Source organism: Scyliorhinus torazame, chromosome 9 (genome assembly GCF_047496885.1).
Source record: "Scyliorhinus torazame isolate Kashiwa2021f chromosome 9, sScyTor2.1, whole genome shotgun sequence".
In the NCBI taxonomy this organism is placed as follows: Eukaryota; Metazoa; Chordata; class Chondrichthyes; order Carcharhiniformes; family Scyliorhinidae; genus Scyliorhinus; species Scyliorhinus torazame.
In genome coordinates, this window is record NC_092715.1 from 273,604,118 (window position 1) to 273,629,744 (window position 25,627).

The following is a 25,627-nucleotide window of genomic DNA, read 5'->3' on the forward strand; positions in this document are numbered from 1 at the left end:
CAAGGTCCCGATGCCGGAGTGAAAACCGGAATGTTCCACTCCGGCGTCGGAGCCCGCTCCCAGCCCTCTATTCTCCCGCCCCCGGGGGGGCTAAGAGCGGGATCGCGTATTTTAGGCGCGCTTGGCCTTGGCGCCGCGTAAAAAAGCGGCGCCACGTAAATGACGCAGCCGGCGCAGGCACGGTTGCCGTCCTCCCCGAGGCCGCCCCGCAAGAAGATGGCGGATGGATCTTGCGGTGCGGCGGAGGAAAGGAGGTCCTCCTTTAGAGAGGCCGATCGGGCCAGACCCCATCGGAGGCCGCCCCCCCCCCCCCCCCAGCGTTCCCGCACAGTTCCCGCTGGGAGTGAGCAGGTGTGGACAGCGCCGGCGGGAACCTGTCATGTTGGGGTGGGCACTCGGCCCATTCGGGCCGGAGAATCGCCGCTCGCCTTTTGCAAACGGCAAGCAGCGATTCTCTGAGCGGCCAGGCGCAATAGTCGCGGCGATGGTTTGAGGGGGGGGGGATATTCGCATGCGGGTGTCGGGGTGGCGTGTCGGGACTTGCACGGCGCCCCGGCAATTCTCCCACCCAGCGTGGGGGGGGGGGGGATAATACCGCCCGTCAAAACTGGGAACTAAATATTCAGGGGACTGTGACTATGGACAGGCAGGAAAGAAAGGGTGGTGGGGTAACTTTGTTAGTACGAGATGGAATAAGTACAATAGCAAGAAATGATCTCCGATTGGAAGATGTAGAATCCACATGAGTGGAAGTTAGGAATAACAAGGGAAGACCACACTTGTGGGAGCAGTCTGTCGGCCTCCGAACTGACACAATACTATCAGAATGAGTATAAATCAGGAGATAATAAAGACATGTAAAAGGCAGTACTTCAGTCATGGATGACTTTAACATTCACATAGATTGAGAAAATCAAATTGGCAGAGGAACTATGAAGAATAATTCATAATGTATTCAGGACAGTTTTCCAGAACATTATGTTGTGGATCCAACCAGGCATTCGACTATTGTGAATTTGGTAATGTGTAATGAGGCAGGTTTTGTAAACCATCTCAAGTGTTAAAGATCCTCTAGGAAACAGTGACCATAACAGTACAATTTCGAATTTAATTTGAGAGTGAGAAACTAGGGTCTAACAACTGTGCTAACTTAAATAATGGCAATTACAAAGGAATGAGGATAAAGCTGGCTGGAGTGGATTAGGAAACGAGTTTAGCAGGGAAGACGGTTGATCAGCAGTGGAAGATATTTTTGAAAATAGTTCATGACTCAGAACAAAGATATATCCCAATGAGGAAGGAGGACTCCAGGAAGGGGTTAAATCAAACACAAAGGACATGCAGGGCAGTAAACTGAAAGAAAAAAATATATGGGTGAATTCTACATTGCACAAAGCCGGTATTGGCTTTCCTGATCGGAAAGAGGGTTTCCGGAATGTCATGGGGAAAACGGGTTTGGTGCCTGCCGCTATACCTGCTTTGTGCCAGCAGGAAGATGCAAATCCAGACATCCTCCAGGTGGGCTTTGGTGGAAGTTTTCCCAAGCATGGCCCTGACACACTGGATATTGAGGTGGGTCAAGGCAGTCAATGTATAACTGAGGTGCCCCCCAAAGTCTATCGGAAGGTCGCCTCCCCCCACAACGCAAATCCTGCCCCCCACTGCTGTCAAGTAGGGGTATAACTTCCCCACCATGGAAATAATGGTCACCCCTCCACAGCACATGTCCAGGTGACCCAACCCCTCCACCCACCCCGCATTGGAGTTCCCCCACCACCCCATTCAGAGTCTTTCCCCCACCCCGCCGCCTGAAAGCTTAAGAGCAGTCCAGGCAGGAGATTGAAAAATCACTGCATTTTCACATACCCTTCCCTAACAACTGTCTCAGACTAAAGTATTTAAAGCAGCAGCTGTTGGAAGTATCAGAGGCTTCCGCAAAAAATCAAGTACATATGAAAGGGATTCAAAACCTTTGAAATGCAAATCTTCCATTCAGTTTCACAGAGCAATGCATTGCATTAGCCAGTGATTGACAGTTTTATTACTCCAGCGGCAAGTACTTGGTCGATTGGTAATCTATCTTTCCATTCATGCTTCAATGCATCTCAAGTACCCTACTTTAATGCTAACTACAATGCTTCTAAACATTCTTGCTATGATTGACAGTTCATCATCACATCCAAAGCAGCTAAGTGTTTTCACTTCCTCTTTTTCATGGACGAAAGCAGTAAGCTGCTTTTTTTGAGCGGTTGGCCTGTCATCAGAATTGCAACAGAATCCGGTGAGCTCTCCCGCATACATAAATCAGCATGGTAAAGGAGAGAGACTATAACCTCAGCGCCGCTCCTGCCACCAGCAGAGACCAGTAGTGATTCTCCGCTGGCAGGAGCACTCAGACTCCAGAATGGAGAATTCAGGCCAGAAAGTGGCAAAGATTAGTGGTAAGCCAGAGGATTGGGAAAGTTTTAGAAACCAACAAAAGATGACCAGAAAAATAATAGAAGGAGGAGTTAAACTATGACGATGAACTAGCAAATAATATAAAAATGGACAGCAAGAGCTTTCTTAAAGATAAAAAAAAGGAGAGAGAGAGAGGCCAAACAGGGCCAAGGTGGAGACGGTTAGCAGTTTCAAATTCCTAGGGGTACACATCACCAAAATTCTGTCCTGGTCCACCCACATCGACGCTACCACCAAGAAAGCACAACAGCGTCTATACTTCCTCAGGAAACTAAGGAAATTCGGCATGTCCACATTAACCCTTACCAACTTTTACAGATGCACCATAGAAAGCATCCTATCGGGCTGCATCACAGCCTGGTATGGCAACTGCTCGGCCCAGGACCGCAAGAGACTTCAGAGAGTCGTGAACACAGCCCAGTCCATCACACGAATCCGCCTCCCATCCACTGACTCCGTCTACACCTCCCGCTGCCTGGGGAAAGCGGGCAGCATAATCAAAGATCCCTCCCACCCAGCTTACTCACTCTTCCAACTTCTTCCATCGGGCAGGAGATACAGAAGTCTGAGAACACGCACGAACAGACTCAAAAACAGCTTCTTCCCCGCTGTTACCAGACTCCTAAATGACCCTTTTATGGACTGACCTCATTAATACTGCACCCTGTATGCTTCATCCGATGCCAGTGCTTATGTAGTTACATTGTGTACCTTGTGTTGCCCTATTATGTATTTTCTTTTATTTCCTTTTCTTTTGATGTACTTAATGATCTGTTGAGCTGCTTGCAGAAAAATACTTTTCACTGGACCTCGGTACACGTGACAATAAACAAAATCCAATCCAATCCAAGTGAACACAGGCCTTGGAGAATGACACTGGGGAAATAATAATAGGGACCCAGGAAATGGGGGAGTGAAATAAATACTTTGCTTTAGTCAGTAAACTGACTAAAAAGTTGGCTTGGTAACAGGAAACAAAGGGTAAAGGTCGATGGCTGCCCTTGCAAATGCAAAGATGTTTCAAGTGGTGTTCCACAGGGCTCGGTGTTGGGACCCTAATTGTGTGTGTTATGTATTAACGATTTGGACGTGAACATTGGGAGCATGATTGGGAAATTTGCAGACTACAGAGATTGGCCGAGTGGTGGACAGTGTAGAGGATAACTACAATCTCCAGAGTGATGTAGATGGGCTGGTGGAGTGGGCGATAAAGTGGCAGATGGAATTTAACATTTGGGGAGGTCAAACCGTGGTAGGGAGTACACAATAAATGGGAATATACTAAGCGGGGTAGATGAAGTGAGAGATCTTGGTGTACAGACACACAGGCCCCTAAAGGCAGCAGTTCAAGTAGACAAGGTAAAGAAAGCAAATGGAATGCTCTCCTTCATTGGCAGAGGTATAGAATATAAAAGTAAGGATATAACGTTGGAATTGTATAAAATATTGATGAGGCCACAACTGGATTATTGTGTGCAGTTCTGGTCACCACATTACAGGAAGACCATAGACCATAAGACATAGGAGCAGAATTAGGCCACTCGGCCCATCGAGTCTGCTCCGCCATTCAAACATGGCTGATATTTTCTCATCACCATTCTCCTGCCTTCTCCCCATAACCCCCTGATCCCCTTATTGATCAAGAACCTATCTATCTCTGTCTTAAAGACACTCAGTGATTTGGCCTCCACAGCCTTCTGCGGCAAAGAGTTCCACAGATTCACCACCCTCTGGCTGAAGAAATTCCTCCTCATCTCTGTTTTAAAGGATCGTCCCTTCATTCTGAAGCTGTGTCCTCTGCTTCTAGTTTTTCCTAAAAGTGGAACATCCTCTCCACGTCCACTCTATCCAGGCCTCGCAGTATCCTGCAAGTTTCAATAAGATCCCCCCTCATCCTTCTAAACTCCAACGAGTACAGACCCAGAGTCCTTAAACGTTCCTCATACGACAAGCTCTTCATTCCAAGGATCATTCTTGTGAACCTCTTCTGGACCTATTCCAAGGCCAGCACATCCTTCCTTAGACACGGGGCCCAAAACTGCTCATAATACTCCAAATGGGGTTTGACCAGAGCCTTATACAGCCTCAGAAGCACATCCCTGGTCTTGTATTCTAGCCCTCTCGACATGAATGCTAACATTGCATTTGCCTTCCTATCTGCCGACTGAACCTGCACATTAATCTTATGTGAATCGTGAACAAGGACTCCCAAGTCCCTTTGTGCTTCTGATTTCCAAAGCATTTCCCCATTTAGAAAATAGTCTATGCCTCCATTCCTCCTTCCAAAGTGCATAACCTCACACTTTTCCACATTGTATTCCATTTGCCACTTCATTGCCCACTCTCCTAGCCTGTCAAAATCCTTCTGCAGCCTCCTTGCTTCCTCAATACTACCTGTCCCTCTGCAGATCTTTGTATCATCTGCAAACTTAGCAACAGTGCCTTCAGTTCCTCCTTCTAGATCATTAATGTATATTGTAAACATATATAGGAAGGAGGTTATTGCTCTAGAGAGAGCGCAGAGGAGGTTTACAAGAATGTTGCCAGCGCTGGAAAAGTGTGGCGATGAGGAGAGATTGGATAGGTTGGGGTTAATTTCCTTGGCGCAAAGAAGGCTGAGGGGTGACTTAATTGAGGTGGACAACATTATGAGGGGAAGAGATCGAGTGGACAGGATAAAATTGTTTCCCTTGGTGTAGAATTCTAGAAGCAGGGACATAGATTCAAGATAAGAGGCAGAAGGTGTAGAGGGGACAAGAGGAAGAACTTTCACAGAGGGGAGTGGGAGTCTGGAATTCGCTGCCCGAGTTGGGGGTGGAGGCAGAGACTCTAAACTCTTTTTAAAAGTACTTGGATCTGCAGCTTAAGTGCTGTAAGCTACAGGGCGATGGACCGGGTGCAGGAAGGTGGGATTAGAAAGGACACCTGGGTGTCCTCGGGCTGGCATGGACAAGATAGACCGAATGGCCTCCTGTGCTGTAACTTTCCTCTGGTTCTGTGGTGAGGATAACACGAATAGTCTACAGAGGGATAGAGACAGGTTAGATGAGTGGGCAAAACCTTGGCAGATGGAATATAATGGAGGGAAATGTGAAGTTAAGCACTTTGATAGGAAGAATAAGAGAGCTGAATTGATTGGATATGTTTATTTTCATGTGTACCGAGGTGCAGTGGAAAGTATTTTTCTGCGAAGAGCACAAACAGATCATTAAGTATATGGAAAGAAAATAATACGATTATAAGATATGTAAAAAGCAGACCTGTTCGGGAGAGCTTGCAGAGCGTTGCCGCACTCCGGCGAAATGGAGAGAGATTGCAGAAAGCTGCAGCACGGGGATCTGGGGGTCCTCGTGCATGAATCACAAAAAGCTAGCACGCAAATTGAGCCGTCATTGGGAAGGCAAATGGAGTCATAGAACCCCCTCCAGTGCAGAAGGGGGCCATTCGGCCCATCGAGTCTGTACCAATCCACTCCTTATATCTGTAATGCCATCCCCTAGCCTGCACATCCCTGGAACTAAGGGCAATTTATCAGGGCCAATCCACCTAACCCGCACAACTTTGGACTGTGGGAGGAAACCGGAGCGCCCGGAGGAAACCCACGCACACACGGGGAGAACGTGCAGACTCCGCACAGACAGTGACCCAAGCCGGGAATCGAACCTGGGACCCTGGCACTGAGGCAGCAGTGCTAACCACCGTGCCACCGAATGTTAGCTTTTATTTCAAAGGGATTGGAGTATAAAAGCAGGGAAGTCCTGCCGAAACTATACAAGGCACTAATTAGACCACACCTGGAATACCGTGAACAATTCTGGTCCCCTTATCTAAGGAAAGATATCCTGGCATTGGAGGCAGTCCAGAGAAGGTTCATCAGCTTGATCCTGGGTATGAAGGAGTTTTCTAATGAGGCGAGGTTGAGTAGGTTGGGTCTGTACTCACTGGAGTTGAGGAGAATGAGAGGCAACCTTATTGAGGCATATCGGATTCTCAGGGGCCTGACAGGGTCGATGCTGAGAGGTTGTTTCCTCTGGTGGGAGAATCAAGCACCAATGGCCAAATCTCAGAGTAAAGGGTCGCCCATCTAAGACAGAAATGAAGTGAAATTTCTTCTTTGAGAGGGTAGTAAATGTGTGGAATTCTTTATTGCAGAGAGCTGCGGACGTTGGGTCGTTAAGTATGTTCAAGCTGAGATAGGCCGGTTTATTCAGTCAGGGAATGGAGGGTATGGGGAATGTGGAGTTGAGAATTAGGGAAAGTGGATTTTGAGGATTATATCCGATCATCTCATTGAATGGCGAAGCAGAGGTTATTATTGCCATTTTCTAATTTATAAACAGTTATGTTTTCCCCCATTCTTTTCTTCCCCTGTCAACTTTGGCTGTGTTTCCCCTGTGATTTTTTTTGTGGGGGGAGTTGCCCTCCTCCCTCCCACTTTGTCCCTTTTGTGTCCCTCCAGCCTTTTCTCCTCTTTCTCCTCTCTTCCGCCCCCACCCCCGGGTTGCGCATTCCTGTGGTTCCCCCGGACTTTATTTTCTTTTTTCCTCTCCCTATTCGAAGCAGAGTTAATGGGCCGAATGGCCTGCTGCTGCTACATCTTATGTTCTTATGGTCTATACCCGTAAATAGAGTGAAATAATTCAGCAAAGTGAATTTGAAAATTGTGAAAATAATAAATCGGGTCAGGATCAATACAGATGTAGACAATTCAGCCCATCAAGCACCTGCCGAGCCTGAATGTAGTCCAGTCAATCCCATTCTTCCCCATCCTGTTGTTGTAACCTTGCAAGTTTATTACCTTCATCCAATTTCTTTTTTAAATCATTGAACATCTCCAATCATCACCTTTTGGTGGCAGCAAATTCCAGGTCATTGCCATTCACGGCCCAAAAAACTTCTTCCTCACACCCCACCTGCATCTCTCGCCCAAAACCTTAAATCTGTGCCCCAATCTTTGTACCATCGCCAATGGGAACATGTTTTCTTTGTTTCCCTTGTCTAAACACCTTTGTCAAAGTCCCCCCTCCATCCCCTTTATTCCAAGGAAATCGGCCCCAACATTTCTGACCCAGGCTTGTTGGTAAAACCGCTCATCCCTGGAACCAGTCTGCAAATTTCCTCTGTCTCCTTTCAAGGAGCCTCATTCTCCCCAAAGTGTGGCGATCAGAATTGGAAGCAGTCCTTCAGCTGTGGCTCTGCCAGACCTTTATCAAGGATCGCAAGATGGAAAACAAGGCAGTTTTCATTTCCCCCAACATCAGAAACGGCAACATCAGGAGGTGAGAAGTTATTCCTTTCAGTTGGACAGTTTCCAAAACCACACACACACTTTGTCACTTGTTTAAATATGACAAAAATCTCCCAATGAGGGCGCTGCAAAGTCTGGCACTAAACCACGCGAGTGGGTTTCAAATTCAATCCTAATTCTCTGTTGAGTTGGTTGATTTCAGCTGGAACAGTGGTGGGACCTGCAGTAATTAGTCCCCTTGCCCTGGGCTATAGAACGGAAGAGGTAAGCCATTCAATTCCTGATGTCTATCCAGCGGTCGTTGCCAGAAAGTGTACATGTGTAGAAACCTGAAGAGCCAGGATCGGTTTCTGTAGTCCCCTGTGATTGAACAGACTGCCAATAAGCAGTTCACATGGAAAGAAAGCTTCCTTGGATCGCTAACAGTCAGGAATCTGTTCTCCCGCGTCAGTCACCAACGGAACCTCGAGGAGTCAGAAAGTGAAACAAAACTGTTCAAAATGATTTCATGTTCCCTCCTTGTTTTCCAAAGGTTTATTTATCTGGCTGAGCACCATCTGTATTGATGGCGCAGGGCCACCATTCAGAGAACACGTTTCTCGTTTCACTTCACTGCAGGATCATGCATATCTTGAGTTGTAGTATTCAAAACACATTGAATACTGCAAAGAAAAATAGTTTTTAAAAATGATCTTGTGTGAAGATTTTCCTGTTTCTGGTGCACATTTCACTCCAGGTTCCTGTGTTAAATCTTCATATTTCAAATTTGAGTAGCAGTTATTAAAACAAAACTGGTGAGATTGATGGAGACCGTTGCCTGCTACAGGCCTGTCCTTTTGCAGGAAAAATGTTTGGATTTAAGAAGGGACTTTTTAAAATGGTCAATCCATTTGTGGATGTGAAAGATCCTATTGAAGACGAGTAGGTGAATTACCCCCTGGTGTCCCGGCCAATATTTATCCCTCAATCAACATCACAAAAACCACAATCTGCTCGTGACCACATTTCAGTTTATGGGAGCTTGCTGTGCACATATTGCTGCCATGATTCCTGCATTACAGGAGTGACACTTCAAACATTACTCCATTGGCTGGAAAGTGCTTCGAGAAATCCTGGGGCTGTGGAAAGTGCTAGAAACGCAAGTCTTTCTTTTGTGTTTTTCTGCCTCTTTCATGTTAAAGAGCAGAGTTTTATTTGTTTTTGTAATTTATTGTCAGAAATTGAGCATCACTGTCTGGGGGCAGCATTTATTGCCCATTCCGAACTGCCCTTGAGCAGGTGGTGGTGAGCTGCCTTCTTGAACCGCTACAGACCCTGAGGTGTAGGTACTTCCACCGTGATGTTAGGGAGGGAGTTCTAGGATTTTGACCTAGTGACAGTGAAAGAACGTCGATATATTTCCAAGTCAGAGTGGTAAGTGGCTTGGAGGAAGACTCCAGGTGGTGGGGTTCCCAGGAATCTGCTGATCTTCTCCGTCCAGGTGCTGAATGTTGTGGGTCTGAAAGGAGGACTGAATGGAGCCTTGCTGAGTTCCAGCAGTGCATCTTGTAGATGTTAAACATTAATGCCACTGTGTAGGCTCTCCCCCATGCATACAATCATATGGTAAAGAGGAGAGGCTCACACCTGTGCTCTGCTCCTAGGGCCATGATTCCAGTCCTGATTCACCACTAGCGGGAGCACTTAGGCTCCAGAACTGACAATCCCAGCCCTTATTTTGTGGAGTATCCATTGATGTGGCACCTTGTCAAATGCCTTTTGGAAATCCAAGTACAGTACATCCACAGGTTCCCCATTATCCAAGTTGTGTGTTACCTCCTCAAAGAACTCCAATAAACTACTCAAACGTGATTTCCCTTTCAAAAAACCATGTTGACTCTGCCTGATTGCATTGAGACCTTCTAGGTATAGTCTCCTTGGGAATAAGTTTCAGCATTTTTCCCCTGACAGATGTTAAGCTAATTGGCTTCTGGGGCACAATTCTCTGACAAAAAAACAAAATGGTTTTGCCAGTGGGAATCCCGGCTAAGCCTAAAGGCCCAGGAGTATCGTCTTTGTGGTTCCTCCTTTCTGCCTCCTATTCCTGGATAGAGGGGTCACATTCGCTGCTTTCCAATCTGATTAGACTTTCCAGAATTGAGGGGATTTCCTATTGGCTCAGTAGCCACTTGGTTTAAGACTCCAGGATGAAGTCTATCAGGACCTGGGGACGGGTCAGCATTAAGTTCCAATAATATTCTCAGTGCTCTTTCCCTGGAGATTGTAGTTGTTTAAAGTTCCTCTCTCCCTTGGATCTGCTGATTCACAATTATTTCCGGGATGTTACTTGTATCCTCTAAGTGAAGACAGATAAAGTATCTGTTCAATTCATCATCATCTTCCATTTCCTTATTTTACATTATTAATTTCCCCAACTCGCTCTGTAGGGGGGCCAACATTCACTTTATTAACTCTGTTCCTTTATAAATACTTGTAAAAACACTTGCCACCTGTTTTTATATTTCTTATGCGTTTTCTTTCACACTGTAATTTCTCCTTCCTTTTAGCTGTTCTTTCTATTCTATCCAATCTTCTGATCTGCCATTCATTTTTGCAGAATTTTACACTTTTCCGTTCAATGTAATACTTTCCTTAACTTCTTTAGTTTGTCATGAATAGTGCATCCATCCCTTCGAGACTTTCTTTCCTTCTCACCTGGAATGTATCTTTTCTGAGTATTCCGAAATATTTGCTTAGATGTTTGGCCACTGCCTCGACTGACCCATCCCTGAACACAATTTCCCAGTTCACTTTATCCAGCACTGCCATCTCGCCCTCTTAATTGCCCATATTTAATTTTAAAACACTAGATTTAGATCCACTCTCCCCTCCCTCAAACTGAATGTGAAATTCAATATATTATGATCACTGTTTCTCGGGACATCTCCACAATGAGGTCATTCATTAACCCTGTCTCATCTTTGGGTTGTGGGGGCGAAACCCACACAAACACGGGGAGAATGTGCAAACTCCACACGGACCATGGCCCAGAGTCGGGACCTCGGCGCCGTGAGGCAGCAGTGCTAACCACTGCACCACGTGCTGCCCTCAACCTTCCCTCTTTAATCCTTCAGTGTCCCTGGAAATTTTACTGAAGCAAACACTTTAACACTGATCCAACGCACCAGGCCATAACTAACATTGTTATGTCACAGATACATATGGACATTAGGAAGACCATCTCTTGGGTGGATGTCTGTCTTGTTTTGGCAGAAGACAATGTTCAGAAACTTGGCTCTTAGCGGTATTAGGAATGTCTTCCTGTACATTGGTCAGTGTAACATCTGGCGAAACCAACTCTGGGTCTGTCTGATTGTGTGGATGATTATGTCGTAACCGATTCCGTAATTTTGGCAATTGTAGTCCTCAAGTTGAGTAATGTTACTGCCCATATGGGCGGCACGGTAGCACAGTGGTTAGCATTGTCGCTTCACAGCTCCAGGGTCCCAGGTTCGATTACCCGCTGGGTCACTGTCTGTGCGGACTCTGCACGTTCTCCCCGTGTGTGCGTGGGTTTCCTCCGGGTGCTCCGGTTTCCTCACACAGTCCAAAAGCATGCAGGTTAGGTGGATTGGCCACGCTAAATTGCCCTTAGTGTCCAAAGGGGTTGGGTGGGGTTGCTGGGTTATGGGTATGGGGCGGAGTTGTGAGCTTAAATTGGGTGCTCTTTCCAAGGGCCGGTGCAGGCTCGATGGGCCGAATGGCCTCATTCTGCACTGTAAATTCTATGTTCATACTCTCTGTGGTGGAAACATCTGGTACAGATTCTGTACTCTCACTACGTTTAGACAATAATTGGTCAGTGTTCCAATGCCAAATCCGTTCATTGTCAGTCAGTTTGTGAAATTCGACCCGATTTGGCTAATATATGATTGCTGAAGTCCAATTTTCACCTGAGGTGTAATTTCTCACAAGGACACGTTCCTCACGGTCAAAAACTCTGCTATTGGAATGTTGTTCCCTTCCAGCCACTTGCATCTGATATTATTTCCTGACTATCTCGGAAGTTGAAGGGGGAGTCAACAGGTCGAACTGGGTGTAGTTTCCTTTTGAACATCAGTATAGCCGGTGAGCTTTGTGTTGTTGGATGTGCAGTGTTTCTGTAGGACTTTAGAAAGCTATTGGTACGTTTAGGTAGAAAGTCTTTATCCCTCAAAACCTTCACTGCCTGTTTGAGCGATTGTACAAAACATTCAGCCAGGCGGCAGACCTGATACAACAGATGCCACACCACTTGAGGTAGTCCTTGAATTCAGCTGGTGTGAGTTGAGCACCGTTATCACACTCTAATTGTTCAGGTCATCTGAATTTTTCAAATACCTCATCGAGCCTTTCTATGGTCGGTTCTGTAATAGTAACTTTCATTATGGCAACCTCCGACCACTTTGTAAAAGCATCAACCCTAACCAAAAACCATGTGTCCTTCGTCCGGTCCCACATAATCAACATGGATTCTTTGACATGTCCGGCTAGGTCATTCCCATGAATGCAAAGGTTGTAGTTGAGTATAAGAATTGGCAAGTCATGTTGCAGCTGTATAGAACCTTAGTTAGGCCACACTTGGAGTATAGTGTTCAATTCTGGTCGCCACACTACCAGAAGGATGTGGAGGCTTTAGAGAGGGTACAGAAGAGATTTACCAGAATGTTGCCTGGTATGGAGGGCATAAGCTATGAGGAGCGATTGAATAAACTCGGTTTGTTCTCACTGGAACGAAGGAGGTTGAGGGGAGACCTGATAGAGGTATACAAAATTATGAGGGGCATAGACAGAGTGGATAGTGAGAGGCTTTTCCCCAGGGTAGAGGGGTCAATTACTAGGGGGCATAGGTTTAAGGTGAGAGGGGCAAGGTTTAGAGTAGATGTACGAGGCAAGTTTTTTACGCAGAGGGTAGTGGGTGCCTGGAACTCACTACCGGAGGAGGTAGTGGAAGCAGGGACGATAGGGACATTTAAGGGGCATCTTGACAAATATATGAATAGGATGGGAATAGAAGGATACGGACCCAGGAAGTGTAGAAGATTTTAGTTTAGTCGGGCAGTATGGTCGGCACGGGCTTGGAGGGCCGAAGGGCCTGTTCCTGTGCTGTACATTTCTTTGTTCTTTGTTCTTTGTACATTTCTCAACACGGTGCAGGATTGGTATAACCAATGTGGCCAATCCACCTACCCTGCACATCTTTGGGTTGTGGGGGCGAAACCCACGCAAACACGGGGAGAATGTGCAAACTCCACACGGACAGTGACCCAGAGCCGGGATCGAACCTGGGACCTCGGCACCGTGAGGCAGCAGTGCTAACCACTGCACCACGTGCTGCCCTCAACCTTCCCTCTTTAATCCTTCAGTGTCCCTGGAAATTTTACTGAAGCAAACACTTTAACACTGATCCAACGCACCAGGCCATAACTAACATTGTTATGTCACAGATACATATGGACATTAGGAAGACCATCTCTTGGGTGGATGTCTGTCTTGTTTTGGCAAAGCACAATGGGGTCGACAATGGGGTCTCTGTCCACCGGGCTAACCCAGTCAGGCAGCCCACACTTACTTTCTAGAACCTGCCTCATTTAATTTCATTCATTGTAATGGACAACATCCAAGTGTGTTGATCCATTAGCAGTATGAAGTCTATCTTATTTTAACGTGCAAGCGATCTAGTATTTTTGGTTCTTTATAATTAAATTGCTGCAAACTAAATACTGCAATGTCCCAAAGTATTTTCTTGTCTCATCCAATCCCATTTGGGTCTAACCGGTTATTGTGTCTCAAATTTTGCAACAGTCAATTGTTCAATGGTGTTATTAATTTTATGACAATGAAATTTCCCTGGAGATGATTAGAACTCAAATTTATCACACAAATTACGATGAACACATGTAATCATTTTGTGTTTGTTGAAATGTTGGTGACGACAAAGGTACTGTACAAACCCCACACCTGATGGAAATTGAGCACCTGCACAGTGTGAATGAAATGGATGAAACACAGACTCCGATCTCTGCAGTGTCCGAATTTCAAAATGTTTGAATATTCAGCCACATGAGGCATCCACTGGAGTTCACTAGCAGCCTGGTATACATAGAATCATAGAATTTACAATGCAGAAGGAGGTTATTCAGCTCATTGATTCTGCACTGGCCCTTGGAAAGAGCACCCTACTTAAGCCCCACATCTCCACCCCATCCCCGTAACCCCACCTAACCTTTTTGACACTAAGGGCAATTTATCATGGCCAATCCACCTAACCTGCACATCTTTGGACTGTGGGAGGAAACCGGAGCACCCGGAGGAAACCCACGCAGACACGGGAAGAATGTGCAGACTCCGCACAGACAGTGACCCAAGCCGTCAATTGAATCTGGGACCCTGGAGCTGTAAAGCGATAGTGCTAACCACTGTGCCAAGAGTCCAAACTGAAATCTTAATCTGAGCCTGAACCAGAGGAGAAAGGCTCCTGTAGGAAAAGTCTGAGCAGCAACAACCAGTAAAAGATTCCCTGGAGGATCAGGAATGTAAACCGAGAGTTTCCTCTTTTTGATCAGGAAGTTAGGGATTAAATCACTTGCTCAATAGGCGAAATTCATAGCACAATCTAGAAATTTCCACAAGAATTAGGTACGGCAAGCCATTCGGCCCTTCAAGCTTTCTCTGCTGTTCAATAAGACTATGGCTGATCCGATTATGGATCAACTCTACTTTCCTGTCCGTGTCTCTGAGAAAAAAAAACCCTCATCTCAAGTCTTAATTGGAGACACCCAATTTTTATACTGCACCCCCTAGTTTTAAACTCCCAGACAAGGGGGAACACCATTGCAACATATGAAATCTTAGATGTTTCACTTTGGCTTATTCACAGCAGAAAGCACTTAGCTCCTTATGATGTGGAGGGTAGCTGCCAATCATAGCAAGAGTAGTTAGCACCGAAACAGGGTAATGGAGATGCATTCAAACATGAAGGGAAGAATAAACAATCTACCAAGCACCTGGCTCCAGACTAATAAAACTGTGAATCACTGGCTAATGCAATGTATTGCTGTGTGAAGTTGAATGGGAGTTTTGCATCTCAAAGACAGTTAAGGGATTTGAAGCTCTCGAGTATACTTGGTTTTCGAGGGAGCCTACGACACTTGTAACAGCATGTGCTTTGAACACTTTTGTCTGAGGCAGCAAATGGTTGGGAAGGGCAAATGTACTGATCCTTCACTGCACTGCTTTTCAGCTTTCAGGCAGGGGTGACTGATGGGGAGAGGGGCATCTGATCGGGGGGGTGGGTGTCTGATGGGGGGTGTCAGGTCACGTGCAAGTGTGCCTGCTTGCTGTTGGGTGGTGACCCATTATTTCTGCGGTGGATGGGGGGGGGGGGGGGGGAGGCCCCGCCACTGGACCTCAGGGTCAGGCCACCTGTTCAAAACCATGGCCAATACCAGGATTTGATGGAATCTGGCGAGCTCGCCCCCATGTGTACATTTGTAAAGAGGAATTCACACCGAGGTCCCGCTTCCAGCGGCAGCAGAGAGCAGTCCCGATCCACCACTAAGCTCCAGAAGGGAGAATCTCTGCCAAGGAAATTGTCTCTTTAGCAGCATTTATACATCAGTCATTTTGCAGCTCTATCAGAAAGGCCAGACTTTATTACAGCAGAAAGGAAAATACTTTTTTCAAATTTAAAACACATGAATGATACATTCCCAATCATTACAAACAGCAACACAGACAGAACCACAAAAACCAGAACAAATACTGGAGTTCATTTCTAAAGGGGCACACAAGCAGAGAGTTAGCTCGACTTGAATAGAACTTAATTAGATCACATGCGAAACACAATGACAATATTAGGCCTGAGGTTTTGTACAGTTGGAAGGGCTCCAGCCAGAGCCCCAATTCTGGGGGTCATGTAACTGAACCCCACCCAGGGATGGGGGTGGGGGGAGTGTAGCAGTGTAAACAGGAGTGGCCCATCCAGCCCTTCGAGCCTGCTCCACTATTGAATATGATCCTCTCAACACTATACTCCCGTATACTCCCATACCCTTTGCCCCCTTTAGAGTCTAGAAATCCATTCCCTTCTTCAATATATCCAGTGACCCGACCTCCACGGCCTTCTGTGGTAGAGAGTTCCACAGCTTCACCACCTGAGTGAAGAGGTTTCTCCTCATCTCTGTCCGAAATGGCCCACCCCATATCCTGAGGCTGTGACCACTTGTTCTAGACCCCAGGTGTGGTCTCACCGAGGCTCTGTACAGCTACAGTAAGACATCCTCGCTCCTGTATTCAAGTTCTCTTGCAATGAAGGCCAATATAAAATTCATCTTCCCAGCTGTGTGCAGTATCTGCATGTTTGCTTTCAGTGAAAAGACAGCTAAGGACAATCGGGTGATTTTGTGGTTGTGTTAGACATCAGTTAGAATGGCAACATGGGCGCAAAATATCACACAAGTCGAGAAACGTGATTCCCGATTTTCCACGTCCCTAGAGCTGACATAACCAGGTTCTGGCCCACAAAGAGTGAGAACCTCATTGTAATATGTTTTAATACATTTCCACATGACCCCTTCTCAATGAATATTCCTACCTCGCCGACGCGACGTTTACATCAGTGGGGCCGGGGGCCATTTGCTTTCTGTGCTGACTGGGCATCCTTTAAAGATGGCGCCCCGATCTCTATCCAGCTGGTCAAGGTCAGCTCCATCAGGTCCTGCCACACCAGACTGATGGCATAAACACCACCCACTCATTTTTCCGCCATGGCCGGCGCGGAGAAGAACCCCCCTGCGCATGCGTTGGGATCACGCCAGAACACGCTGGCCCTCCCGCGCATGGGCCAACTCGCACCAGCCGGCAGAGGCCCTTCTGTCCAAACGATGCCTTTCAGATGGAAAGATGAAGAGGCAATATCAATTAAATGGTCCAATTTAAGGGTATACAATGTGGAAAGAAGGTGACAGGACAAGTTAATAAGGCGGTTCAAATATATGTCTTGAGAAGTGAAGGCATAGATTACAAAAGTGACAAAGTTAGAATAATCATTCTAGGCCCACCACCGCCGGCCTAGCCCCTGACGGTGCGGTGAGGTTCACGCCACTCCTCAGAGCCGGTACGGTCCGCCATGCCGGATAGCGGAGAATCCCGGCCAATATCTTTGTTCAAAAGCACGACGGGACTCGATAGAGTTTCCAGTGACACAGATTTAATTTCATTGGAGAAAAGCCAAGGGGTTCAAAGAGAAGGAATGCTTTTGCACGGCAAATTGCTGTGATCTGCGATGCGCTGCCCAAAAGGGCGGTGGAAGCAAATTCAATCGTAACTTTCAAAAGGGAATTGGGTAAATATTTGAAAATTAAGAATTTGCAAGACTATGGGGGGAAAAATGGGAACATTGGGACTAATTGGTTAGCTCTTTTAAAGAGCTATCATGGGCGCGATGGACCAATGGCCCCCTGTTGTTTGGTTCTATGAAACTCAGTCACTAATACAGTAACGCCATCAGGGAGATTTGAACCAATTATGTCAGCAGATACAGAACGCCATAACAAATGTGTCCTGCAGAAATGATTGGAATGAATCTGCACGAGGCTTGTGGGCCAGATGGCATATCGGTTAGTGCTCTTAAAGAATTAGGAGAGGAAATAGATTGCTGTTTTTGCAGAGCTGCATAAATATTGAAGTAATGTTTGAGTAATCGAGCATGGCAAATATCGCAATATTTATAAAAGGAGCAAAGCAAAACCTGGCAATCGGAAGTCGCTTAACATAAACAGTGAACAACGTACTTCAAATCATTAAGTGAGATGTGGTGATGAAAGTATTGGGTCATGTCTTCAGCCTACTGGAATTATTTGAGAAGGTAACTACACTGGAGGAAATTGACTTGGATTTCCAAAGGTCTTGCGCACATATAGGAGAAGCTTAAACACCATGAAATTGATGTTAAAAGTATTGGATTGAAATCTGGGGCACAATTTAGCCATCGCATTGTACCCGACGTGAATCTGGGCACACCAATTAACTAGCATTCAGACTGCCATCTAACCGGCCCACTCCCGGTGGCAAGTTCCAGATTCCGGTGGGGAGTTTTTTTCTATGTTCCAGCATGCAGTTCAAGGGCACTGGAGCTGCTGTCCCTGTACTTGGGGAGGGGTGGGGGGGATTCTGGGCAGTTGGGCTTGGCTGGGGGGCCGAAGCGTTCCAGGTCAGGGGTCTCTCCGGGTCAGTGGGGAGGGGCTTTAAGCAATCTTTAAATATTGTGGAGACTCACAACAGGGGCATCTATAACTGCTGCCTGTCTGTCCGTCCTAAAACCTGCAAACCAAACCCAGCTGTGGCTTCAATGCTGAAGGACACTTTGGGCGGGATTCTCCGACCCCCCACCGGGTCAGAGAATCGCCGGGGGGCGGTGTGAATCCCGCCTCCGCCGGCTGCCGAATTCTCCGGCGCTGGGGATTTGGCGGGGGCGGGCGCCGCTCCGGTCAGCGGCCGCTGGTAGCGCCCCCCCCCCCCCCGGCGATTCTCCGGCCCGCGATGGGCCGAGTGGCTGCCCGTTTTTCAGTCGGTCCCGCCGGTGTGAATTAGAGTAGGTCCTGACCGGCGGGACCTGGCGGCGCGGGCGGCCTCCGGGGTCCTGGGGGGGGCGCGGGGGGATCTGGCCCCGGGAGCTGCTCCCACGGTGGCCTGGCCCACAATCGGGGCCCACCGATCCACGGGCGGGCCTGTGCCGTGGGGACACTCTATTCCTCCGCGTTGGCCGACGCGGAGATGAACCCCTCCTGCGCAAGCGCTGGGATGACACCAGCACACGCTGGCGCTCGTGCGCATGCGCCAACTCACGCCGGCTGGCGGAGGCCCTTCAGCGCAGGATGGCATGGCACCAAGCCCCTTCCCCACCGGCCGGCGGAGTGCAAACCACCCCAGCGCCGGCCTAGCCCCTGAAGGTGCGGAGGATTCCGCACCTTTTGGGCGGCCCGACGCTGGAGTGGTTCACGCCACTCCTCGCCGCCGGAGTTGCCCGCCCTGCCGATTCCCACACAATCCCGCCCTTTAACTCCCTTTGACTGTGAGCAGCCTCTATCCTCACAGCTGAAGACTGTTGTTAATAAGGAATTGGCCTTGCTAGTTGTGAAAGCACTTCCCAGCTGCAGGTTGTGTTTGCTGGTTGCTCCTGCTGGTGGATGCAGATGCCTGGAGGCTGCTGTTGCTGTAGCCAGAAAGAATGACATTTTTTCTGAGATACCTGAGTCCTGCAACACTGGGCTCAGGGGGACATATGAGTCCAGAAGGCAATCCGGATTGAAGCAAGAAGAAGCTGTGGGATCTGGTGCGTGACATTGATCCAAATGGGCCACCTGATGATGCCGTTGAAGAAATGCTTCTGCAGATTGCTGATGCCTTTGGTGTGGTGAGTGCTGTGTGTAACTGGCTCGTCACCGCGGGTTAAACATGCTGGAAGTCAAGAATGTTCAACTGCACCTTGAGCACCTGTGGGATGTCAGATTTGGTTGCGGTGAGATTGGGCCGTGTGGGAGGGGCCTGCACAGCTGTGGCTCCTGGAAGGAGAATGGCTCTGATACGGGGAACAAGTCGCACATTGATGGACAGAACAGTTCTGGATATAATAACACATTCCCAGGTTTAGGATTCTGTTGAGGAATCTGCAAGGGGTGATACCGTGAGTTTGGTTTGTGGAAATGAGCTGATATATAGCTTTGTATTGGTACCAATATGGAGCAGTGACGTTTCCTTGTTGTTTAATAGTTAGTGTGGGATGTGGAATGTTGCATAGCTGATTTTCAAATCTCTGTTACTGTTGACTGTTTAATAAACAAAATATTCTCAAGTCGGTTCTCGTGGGTACAGGTGCCGTGTCTCAGATGATGATTGCATCTCATTTCAATTAAACTTTGAAGGCTGAACATTTGCCTGAACTCTGGGAGCATCAGCACCAGAGGCAGGAGCCAATAATCTAACGCTCTCAGCTGGGCTTCAGTACTGGCGATATGCTCACGACACGAGGGTAGTGTGTGGATTGGGGAGGGCACCTGAGCACCGTCTCTCCGGCGGGGGTCCGGGGTCTGGGCGCTCCTGCTGTGGCCGGGGGGGGGGGGGGAGTGTGTAGAGCGAGGTTCTCCAGCACAACTGGCTCGCTGGATGGCACTCTGAGAGAAGCCGGGCCACGTAAGGGTGGGGGAGGTGGGACACATGGTCTCGTCTTGAGGAGGTGGCCAGGAGGGATGGAGGATGATGCCAGTGAGGACCCACAGGAGGAGCCAGAGGATAGGTGGCAGCGAGGGTCCAGAACATGCCCGGAGGGCCAGGGGGGCCCTCATCCTCACCCAATTCTCATAGGATGAGGCTTTGCCCATCAGCTCACCACCCCATTCCCCTCTCTCCCCCACCCATGTCACGCCAGGGTGATGGGCCTATGTCGGCACTGACAGCGGGTTTCCTGTAAGCAAAGCTCTGGTGCTCCTCAGTTTCTGCCAAAATCTGACTCCTGTCTCTCTGCTTACAGCGCGTCACACCCAAACCCTGTCCAGGGTTTGATCCTCGAGCACTGTGCCTGTGGAGCAGAGGATAACGGGGTGGGGGTGCGGGCAGGCCCACGGTGAAGATTGTGAACATTTGCCATTTCCCCGTGCGACAGATAGTGCCCCCTCACTGCACACCCCTCCCCTCCAGTGTCCGCACAATGCTCCTCTTTCGTCTTTATCTTACATGGTCTGCTGCTACGTCTAGGTATGCAGGTGTGTCCCCAGGGTTCACAGCAGAGGTGGGGGCAGCCTATGGCCTTTGATGCCCTTGGGGGATGTCCTCTCGAGGGCCTGAACCAAAGGATCTCGGCCAACTTATCGGTGCCACAGGAGTCGCTGTGCCACCCTGTTCTGCCCGCGGCCCGTGCGATGTGCCAGTGTCAGGAGGGGGGATTCGGAAACCACCATTTCCTTGATGGCAGGCCCAGGGTTGGCCTCCAGTCCTCCATGAGATGCAGGGGCAGCTGGAGTGAGCTCCGGAGGCCTGTCCGTTATCAGGCTCTGCCAGTCCTGGCACCTCCCCATTGTCTGCACCATGGTGTTAACACCGTCACCAATGTTCCTCGGTGACTGGGCCACGCTCTGTAGAGCCTCGGCAACGTCCACCTGCGTCTGGGACACGTCCTTCAGTGACTGAGACATGATGCTGAGGCCCTCAGCCATGGTCATCATATACTGCTGACCTCATGCTCGAGGCTTTCCACTGCGGTCGCCACCTTAGCAGCGTTGCCTTCGGTGCCAAGCATTGTCCGCACCTTCTCCTGCACTCGTTGGAAAGTCGCTGACATCCCCTCTTGAATCTCACGGCCGTTTCCTAACATCTGCATCACCTCTGGGAGAACCTTGTCCAGAGGCTGACTCTGACTGGGACCCAGCTGGGTCCTGGGGTCCAGCAGCCCTCCGACTGCTGGATCTTGCCAGGGGGTTCCTACCTCCACCTGATGTACATCAGCAACTGTGCAGTGCTCATCAGATTGTGCCCCAGAAGCCTGACCACTAATGTCACCCACCAAGGTGTAAGTCTCTGTGGTGCTGAAAGGTGGGGGTAAAAGCTGTGATGCCTGAATGGTGGTCTCCTCTAAGCTCTCCTCCGAGGTGGTCTCAGGATGGCAAGGGGAGAATGGGGTGGGGGGGGGGGAGGAGAATGACTCCGGCTGGCCCGGTCCCATCAGATGGAGATCCTGCGAGAGAATGGACATGTGGTCAGTGGGAGGGAAGGATCATTTTGTCTGACATGAACAATTCACTTGAGACGGGTCATCTGGGTGAAGGGGCAGTGGACCCTCACCTCTGCGGCCTGGGTCAACTTCACTATCGGTGACTGCTCTCTCCCCGGGCAATCAGAATCACAGAATAACAGTGCAGAAGAGGCCCTTCGGCCCATCGAGTCTGCACTGACATGTGAAAAACAACTGACCTGTCTACCTAATCCCATTGGCCAGCACTTGGTCCATAGCCTTGAATGTTATGACGGCCGAGTGCTCATCCAGATACTTTTTAAAGGATGTGAGGCAACCCGCCTCTACCCCCCTCCCAGGCAGCGCGTTCCAGACCCTCACCACCCTCTGGGTAAAAAGGTTTTCCTCAAACTGACCCTTCAACTAAGGAGAACAGCTGTTCCCTATCCACCCTGTCCACGCCCCTCATAATCTTGTCCACCTTGATCAGCTCGCCCCTCAGTCCTCTCTGCTCCAGAGAAAACAACCCAAGCCTATCCAACCCCTCTTCATAACTTAAATGTTCAATCCCAGGTAACATCCTGGTGAATCGCCTCTGCTCCCCCTCCAGTGCAATCACATCCTTCCTATAATGTGGCGACCAGAATTGCACACAGTGCTCCAGCTGTGGCCTCACCAAAGTTTTATACAACTCCAACATGACCTCCCTGCTTTTGTAATCAATGCCCCGATTGACAAAGCCATGGTGTGGAGATGCCGGTGTTGGACTGGGGTGAGCACAGTACGAAGTCTTACAACACCAGGTTAAAGTCCAACAGGTTTGTTTCAAATCACTAGCTTTCGGAGCGCTGCTCCTTCCTCAGGTGAAGGTTCATAGACTTCTTGTTGTAAGACTTCTTACTGTGCTCGATTGATAAAGGCAAGTGTCTCATATGCCCTTTTTCACCTCCCTATTAACCTGCCCGTCTGCCTTCAGAGATCTATTTACAAACACGCCAAGGTCCCTTTGTTCCTGAGGACTGCCCAGTGTGGTGCCATTCATTGAATATTTCCTTGTCACATTACTCCCTCCAAAGTGTATCACACTTTTCAGGGTTAAATTCCATCTGCCACATTTCTGCCTATTTGACCGTCCCGTTTATATCTTCCTGTAACCCAAGACTCTCAACCTCACTGTTAACCACCCGGCCAATCTGTGTGTCATCCACAAACTTACTGACCCCCCCCCCCCCCCCCCACATTATCATCTATAAATGACGAACAATGGGGATAGCATCGCTGGAGTAACATCCCGGAACTCCCTCCCTAACAGCACAGTGGGTGTACCTACACCTCCGGGGACTGCAGCGGTTCAAGAAGGCAGCTCACCCCCACCTTCTGAAGGGCAACTAGGGATGGACAGTAAATGCTGGTCTGGCCAGCGACCCCCACATCCCGGAAATTAATTATTTTTTTAAAATAGGGGACCGAGCACGGATCCCTGCGGTACGTCACTGGACACTGGCTCCCAGTCACTAACGCAGCCGCCTTTCATCACCCTCTGTCTCCTACAGCTCAGCCAGCTTTGAATCCACCTTATCAGGTTCCCCTGTATTCCATGTGCATTTGCCTTCTTTATAATCTCCCATGTGGGGAACCTTGTCAAAGGCTTTGCTGAAATCCAATCCCGTGATCGCCAAGGCCTATTCCTCATAGGGGGAGTGTGGACTCTTATCTCTGGTACTCCGCACCCCGTCTTGGCCCTTTCCCACTTATTATGGGCTATCTTCTCCTTTGGGGACAAAGAAAGTGTTTTGTGAGCAGTGCGCTTGATGACTCGGGGTGAGGGGGGGAGGTCTATAGCAGGTGGCATGTGTGGGCACCGGAACTGGACATGAAGCGGTTTGCTGGTGGGTGCTGAGGAATTAGCACGTAGAGCATATGTGGGCAGGGTGCGAGGTGCCAGCCAGTCATTTGTTTGGAGGTTGGGAATTTAAGGGGTAGCAGGCGGAACTGATGCCAGGAGAGAAGTGGTAACTTACCCTAGCAGCTCGATGGACAGCGTTGGTCTTCTTCCGATATTGGACGCTGGTCGACCTAGTCAAGCTGCCCACACTGACCGTCACTGCCACTACCCCCCAGGTGGCATTGGTTGATAAACGGCCTCCTAACTCTTCCAACACCTCCCCAGGTATGAGTGAAAACATGAAAGAAACAAAGATACATTCTGGCTCAAAGCCTATTGTAATTATTAAAAGATTACACTGTAATGTAAGAAGTTTAGAAAGGATGAACTATTTCTGGTAAAAACAAATACACCAGAGGGCAGTAGAGTGGAGCTGCTGGTTGGCTGTTGCGGGGGACATTTGCATACGTCCATGAGCTCACCCTAACTTGAAGGTGTACCTCAGCAAGAGTCCCTAGCTGTTCAAGTGAAGACAAGCATCCAGCAGAGAGCAGTAGAGCCAAGCTGCTGATTGGCTGTTGCGGGGGAAATTTGCATACGTCCGTGTGCTCACCCTAACTTGAAGGTGTACCTCAGCAAGAGTCCCTAAAAAAAAAAGGGCAGCACGGTAGCATTGTGGATAGCACAATTGCTTCACAGCTCCAGGGTCCCAGGTTCGATTCTGGCTTGGGTCACTGTCTGTGCGGAGTCTGCACGTCCTCCTCGTGTCTGCGTGGGTTTCCTGCAGGTGCTCCGGTTTCCTCCCACAGTCCAAAGATGTGCAGGTTAGGCGGATTGGCCATGATAAATTGCCCTTAGTGTGGGTGGGGTTACTGGGTTATGGGGATAAGGTGGAGGTGTGGTCTTGGGTAGGGTGCTCGTTCCAAGAGCAGACATGATGGGCCGAATGGCCTCCTTCTGCACTGTAAATTCTATGATTTACCTCAGACACTGAATTTATTGTGGGTGGTTTTGTATTCGTACTGATCAGAGTATGAGCTGTGTGCACATTTCGTCAGGCCGAATCTCCCGATTTCTGATTTTTTAACATGGGTTAAAGGGATTTGGGGAACAGGCGGGGAGGTGGATTTGAGACCAGGAAGCGATCAGCCAGGATCTGATTGAATGGCGGAGCGGGCTCGAAGGGCTGAATTGCCGACTTCTCCTAATTCCTATGTTCCTTTGATTGTTTATTTTCCTTTTGCAGGATTGAAATTCTTCCAGATAAGGCTTTGCAAATACTTGTGCCAAATGAATCTGATGTGGGAATCTACACATGCACCGCTACGAGTCCTGCTGGCTTCGATTCCTTGTCCTCCAAAGTTGCCATAACAGGTTTGCTATAATTATAATTAATCAGATCTATCTCTCCAACAATGTTTCCTATTTTTAATAAAGAATTTTATTGGCTTTTTCAAAATGTTTCTTATACATAAAATACATATTTAATTAACATTTAACAATCCTTTCCTCGACCTAAAAACAATTCATTAATTAACTAACTATTCCCCTCCTTTTAGCTGCTGGTTGAGGTTAATTCCTTAAAGTGAGGTAGGAACGGACGCCATCTTTTATGAAACCACTCCTCATTCCCTCTTAAACTAAATTCAACCTTCTCTAGGCTCAGAAACTCCATTAAATCTCCCAGCCATATTGAGGCACAGGGTGGAGAAACTGACCTCCAACCCAATAGGACCTGCCCCCTTGCTCCCCCTGTCTGGAACTCCAGCAAGTCTGATACCCTAAATATAGCTCCCAGGGGACTGGGTTCTAGATCCAACTGTAACATTGGCAACAAGGTGCTAAAGAAGGTGTTCCAGAATTTCCTCAATTTCAGGCACGACCAAAACCTGTGTACATGATTGGCCGGCTCCCTCCCACACCTTTCACAAATGTACTCAACCCGTTTGAACATGCGGCCCATTCTCGACCTCATCAAATGTGTTCTCTGAACTACCTTCAATTGTATTAGTGTCAACCTCGTGTTTAATTCACCTTCAAGTTTAATTCTCTAATCTGAGAGCCAATACCTTTGTCAATATCTTAACGTCCACATTTAGTAATGATATCGGTCGAGGGTCCAACACAAGGCCACATGGAAGAGAATCCTCAAACGCAGGCTGACAACAGGGTGGGAAGAGGAGAGAGGAAGGTGTGGGAGGGGGACAAGCAACGGGGAGGGGGAAGGGTGAAGGAGGGCACTGTCCACAGATAAACACTGAACAACCCCCCACAGTGAAGTAAAGGGCCC

The 25,627-nt window shown here is 48.4% G+C and overlaps 1 protein-coding gene across 1 annotated transcript in view; it reads left to right on the forward strand.

Moving 5' to 3' along the window:
• The window catches only part of LOC140429922 (ADAMTS-like protein 1), a 489,170-nt gene that overhangs the window by 412,971 nt on the left and 50,572 nt on the right, over positions 1-25,627 (forward strand). The window contains exon 20 of the mRNA XM_072517517.1: positions 24,584-24,711. Within this exon, the coding sequence (XP_072373618.1) occupies positions 24,584-24,711 (128 nt within the window). The remainder of the gene's footprint in view (positions 1-24,583; positions 24,712-25,627) is intronic.